The 5319-nt window shown below is 38.8% G+C and overlaps 1 protein-coding gene across 1 annotated transcript in view; it reads left to right on the top strand.

Moving 5' to 3' along the window:
• The window catches only part of LOC142777189 (uncharacterized), a 4554-nt gene extending 422 nt beyond the window's left edge, over positions 1–4132 (top strand). Inside the window, exons 2-5 of the mRNA XM_075881503.1 lie at positions 1372–1433; positions 2560–2649; positions 3473–3499; positions 3976–4132. Of these exons, the coding sequence (XP_075737618.1) occupies positions 1372–1433; positions 2560–2649; positions 3473–3499; positions 3976–4035 (239 nt within the window). The 3' untranslated portion in view covers positions 4036–4132. The remainder of the gene's footprint in view (positions 1–1371; positions 1434–2559; positions 2650–3472; positions 3500–3975) is intronic.
• The last annotated feature ends 1187 nt before the right edge of the window (positions 4133–5319 follow it).

Genomic DNA, 5319 nt, shown 5'->3' with positions numbered 1-5319 from the left:
GATAGAGGGTGCCACGCCGGGATCCGCAGTCGTTTTTTCAAAGTTTTGTGTATTATTTGCGCTACCACTTAAAGTGGACACTGTTTTACGTAATATGTGAGATGTTATTGGAAATATTCTTTCTGATCATGATGTATAAGTAAGTGTGACCAATATGTTACATATGAGATGAACTAATGTATTTTTGCAGTGGTTAATAAGCTTGAGTTATTTCTTGCACGATGATGAAAATGAAAATAGACATGTCCAGCTATTCTCTTTCTTTCTGCAAGCAGTTGAGACTCGTACTTCTTATTTTAAACTTTAAGTGACCTTTCACTGTTGTATGGTTACCATACACCGACCATTGTTTTCTAGAACCTGTCAATTGTTATTAATACCGTCTAGCGCGACTGGGGAGGTCGCAAACGGCGCGGCGTAATTTTTCATCGCTAGGCCGAAAGAGGGCCTTCACGAGCCAGTCAGGTTCTGTAAGCAAAAGTATACAGTACCGTAAGCCTCTGTAGCAGACTTATTTGGTGTCATAAAACTGCAATGTAGAATTTAAAGCTACGCATCACAGTGTTACCCATGGTTTTGGCATATCTAATTGATGTCCCATCTTTACAAGTGAGATAAAGTCGAATAAAATTTAAGTTTTTCGAAACCTTGTATGTGGACAAGTTGAGTGACAATTTATGTGACACAGACGAGCTTAGTAGCACTGAAATTATAACTTGTGGATACTATTGCAGTGATATTTTGTTCATGTTAAATTAAAAAAATGTAAAAAATGGCAAATACTTTTCGCAGTCACTTCTTGTGCCTTCAGCGTGTTACTGCCAGACACCTATATAAGTCAAGTATGAGGGTGGCCCTCAGCCTTGGTGGGCTCATTTTATATCCCTCAAAAATGCAACTTGCACTTCCTGAAAGGTATACATATAGGCTCTTAAATCCAGCGTGATCACTAGCCTGAAGAGCATGGTTTTGCTTTTCACTGGATGGGAAATGGCACTAGTTTTCATCCTGTGTGTCTGGTGGCTGTGCCATATTCATTATGGCTGAACTGAATGCTGAGCTTCACGGGTTCTGTGCTGCTTACTGTGTTTCCAGTAATCAAGCATTGTGCCACTTTGCGTAGCGCAATGCCTCATTTTCTGACCTTACACTGCTAAATGGGTTCCACCAAGTACTTATACTTTTATATAATAATGCTGCTGCTCTTGCAGCGAGGATAGATCACCCACTGTAAAGTGAGTTTAGTGCTACCCTGTATACACTTGATGTGGGCAACATGGCGCAACGAACAACTTTCTTGTGTGCACTGGAACATCACACATATAATAATACAGTCTGTATTTTCATAATTTTTCTCACCTTTCTTCGTAGCTTTAACCAATCAAGAATTCAAGAAATTGTTGAAATGCATGGGAGACCACGTCCACCCTGAGGTACGGGTCATTCATCCAACCATCAATATTAAAGAGAGCTAACTGGCGATGATACCAGGGAAAGTATAGGGGACGTTATTAGAAGTAATTGTGAAGTAAACATAGAAAAAATCAACAAAACTGTAACTTGCTACAGGCTGGCACCAAACTTGCGACCTTCAAATAACGCGTTCCTTGCTCTACCCCGTAGCCATGATGGCAGTGATCCCCTCGTCCACTTTATTGATTATTAAAGTGCATTTAAACTAGGCAGTATCAGTCAGCGCCACCTGTTGCTATTACAGCCAGTGTGGAGCACTCTTTTTCACCTGTTGGCGTCACGTAGCACGTGATCGTATTACGAGCTGGCAGATGACCAATGATCTCTCGCATACTCAAGCTTGCCAGAACAAGATCGTCGCTATGATTGATGATGCCTGAATTTTAGGGATCGTTTCTTTGTTTGTTTTTAGACAAAATATTAGTAAGAAGTAACAGACAATTATGCGAAGAAAAGCATAGGAGATGTTATTAGAAGCAATAGTAATGAAAGTATGAAGGAAGAAAGATGCCTTCAGGTAATATTCGAGGGATCATTGCTCAGCTGCCAGCCCGTATTAAGATCAAGCGCTGCATGACCCAAGGCAAAAAAAAAAAAAAAATCTTCTCCACTCTTCTTAACGGTAACTGGTGGCGCTGACCGACGCTCTCACAATTAAATATACATACATACAGTATAAAGTGGAAAGAAGGATGACTGCCATCATAACTCCGTGGCAGGGCATCGAACGCGTTATTCGAAGGTGACAGATTCTGTCTGTGCTGGGGGCAAGTTATCTTTGAATCTACTTTTTTTCTTCAGATTTGCACTACATTTATTTCTAATAACACTAACTTTTTCCTTGGTATCATTGTCTATTAGCTCTCATTATATGTGTATAAGAAAATAAAAGAGCCTTACATTTACACTTCTTTCCTTCATTCAACCATCGAGTGTTTTCAGTGAATGGACGAAATGCTAAATATACGCAAGTATAAATGAATCAACATTCTTTGCTTTCATTTTTGTTTCGAGAAGAATGTTGAGATGACTTCGGTAACTATTGTTAGTTTTGTACACTTTGTTAAGATATCACCATCTGTGCAGTTCCAGGAAACCGTAAGGCAGGTAATCGGTGGTAATACAGACAAGGTGCACGAGATCCTTAAGAAGCAGTGTGAGGCAAGAGTGGACTTCGTGAGTACTTATTTTCTGAATTCGGGGAAGAAAAACATTTTTGAGTGCCAAATCATATTAATCGTTCTTACAGAGTATCATGTTCGAACCTTGTCGACTGGGGTTGATATGATGAGCTTGTGGCTCCTACGTTTAGGTCTAGAGAGTGTTCACAGCTTTCTATCCACTGATGAGTTGGCGTGAATTGTTTTGATAAAGACGAGAAAAATATATTTACGGTCCTTGAATTTCTTCGAAACAGAACCAAAGGTAATAACCACTATACGATCGCCACCGACCGATGGCACCGGTCTCGCGTAAACGCTGTTTTTTTTATTAAGGACCTGCATTTTACATTGTTTCGCACAACAAACAAGTTTTAACGCAATCAAGTAAAGCTCGATTGAACTCCGGAAAGTACTTGAACTCTAGGTAGACGATTTAGGATTCTTGGGAACACGTTTTTTATTCACATCGTTTCATTAGGCCAATATGATTACAGTGTCTCGTAAATAATAATAATAATAATAATAATAATAATAATAATAATAATAATAATAATAATAATAATAATAATAATAATAATAATAATAATAATAATAATAATAATAATAATAATAATAATAATAATAATAATAATAATAATAATGTGCATTGCCATGCTCAAAAATTGAGTCTTAGCTCTCAAAGGAGGATAGGTTCAAATAATTATCATTTACACGACCCTCATTACTCATGCACTTTGAACGTAGTGAATGCGAAAGTAAGCGGCATCTTTAAAAAGATCAGGCGAAAGCCTCATGATGTTTCTTTCTCTGTTTCTCTGTCTCTCTCTCTCTCTCAGGGTACTCTGCTGACATCAGTGTTCTCAGTGAGTACATGTTTCATACCAAAGTGGTTTATTCACGAATTTACATCTTTTACCATTCTTTCAGTTCTAGCAGTAATAGTACTACTTCTGCTGCATTTAATGGTAATAGCAATAACGATAATTGTAATAACTGTGATATATAATATATAGTATACCCCTTTCATTGGTCACAAAACTGCCATAATTTTGCATACAGGAGTGTCCAAATAAGGGAACAAATTGCATAACCGTCACCATGAAACTTTGCAATAACGGTATGAACGCTACTAGGTAAATATGCAATATAAATCATGGTCAGTACGGCAGGAAAAGGATAAATACTAAAAATCTATTATGAAGATGGCATTGATGAGTGTTTTATATGACTTAGGCTGCACTAGAAAACTGTGAAAACGAGTAATATTGACGGGCAGTTCGCTGACATGCGTGGAGTTACACCTGGTTACCTTACTTCACCTTGTTTCTTTGTTCTCCAGGAGAATGTAGCGTTATCCGTCCGGAGTGCCTATGCTGCATGCAAGCCAGTGAAGAACTGAAGGATACTTCTAAAGCAAACGGACCGTCAAACAAGGAGTTTAGTAGCACATAGTGCCAATAAATACATGAAATAAAAATGAAAAGATGTAAAGAGGACTTGTGTTCTCAGTGCCCTATTTATCAAATATTAAAGCACAACAGTTACTATGGTTGTTCTTGTGATAAAGCATAAGTACTGACCTGCACTTACATGCCTTCAACGACGTGCGCACTGGCTGTCGCAGTTTGCTGCTTCTGCTGCACCTAAATTGCACTACAGAGAGCCACAATCAAGCTACTTTTACTGGCTCTGCACCTTTAACCACCACATGCATAATTGCTCACTGATGGTTCCTTCTGTGATGCCACCCTGTGTTTCCACTCAAGCATCGATACCTATATGTATACCTACGGTAAGAAAAAAAGAAATAAGTAGTCCCTTCGAGGTACCTATGTGAACTACAACTACATGGTCTACCGAATACCTACACCATATTTCCTTATGATTGGGCGCAATTTATACTCATATATCTCTTTAGCTAACAAAAGCAAATACTTTTTTGGCAGTGCGTTTTACGCATTCGCTACACTTTGAAACTGCATGGGAAATTAATAACTTTGAGCAAGATAGTCCCCGAAGGGTGCTCCTCCGTACATAAATCTCAGGTGTTAATTTGCGGCATTCTCTAGTACGTTACGCTTGTTCAAGGCGGAATATCTTATTTTAAGAAAAATCGTAGTAATAGTTTGGGCCAGTTAGTGTTGTATCCTTAACAAGGGGGAGATGCTAAAAAAAAGTGACATAGTCCTTTTAGCGTTTCATCCTCGTTAACAACCATATTAGTCACTGTTCGAATGTTTCAGCCAGTTAAGCAGCTGCAATGGCTTCATTTTGGCTTACCGGTTCTTTGCAAGACCACATAGCTAGTTTCGCAACAAAGAGACTAACGCAAGGTTGAATTCACATATCTACAAGAGCAATGCTATAATGTCAAATCGATTGCCCCCCCCCCAAAAAAAAAAAAAACGTTTATAGTGCAAACGGTGGAACATTTCACTGCAGACAGGCGAGAAACGAACAAATAAAAGAATGAACAAACGAAAAACCGGTCAATTCGTTCGTGCGTCTATAGTCTCTCACTAGCAAGCAGCGGCTTCCTATAGACCTGGCAACCGTATCGTCTATGCATGGGCTTCAATAACACTACCTGTCTTGTATCATTGAAAGCACACTCGTTCTTGCGATGGTGGGATCTATTTCCCATAGATCGCATAACTATTTGCCTATGCTTCGATTCTTTACC

Source organism: Rhipicephalus microplus, chromosome X (assembly GCF_043290135.1).
Source record: "Rhipicephalus microplus isolate Deutch F79 chromosome X, USDA_Rmic, whole genome shotgun sequence".
Lineage (NCBI taxonomy): Eukaryota > Metazoa > Arthropoda > Arachnida > Ixodida > Ixodidae > Rhipicephalus > Rhipicephalus microplus.
This window is presented reverse-complemented; position numbering and strand designations above follow the sequence as displayed.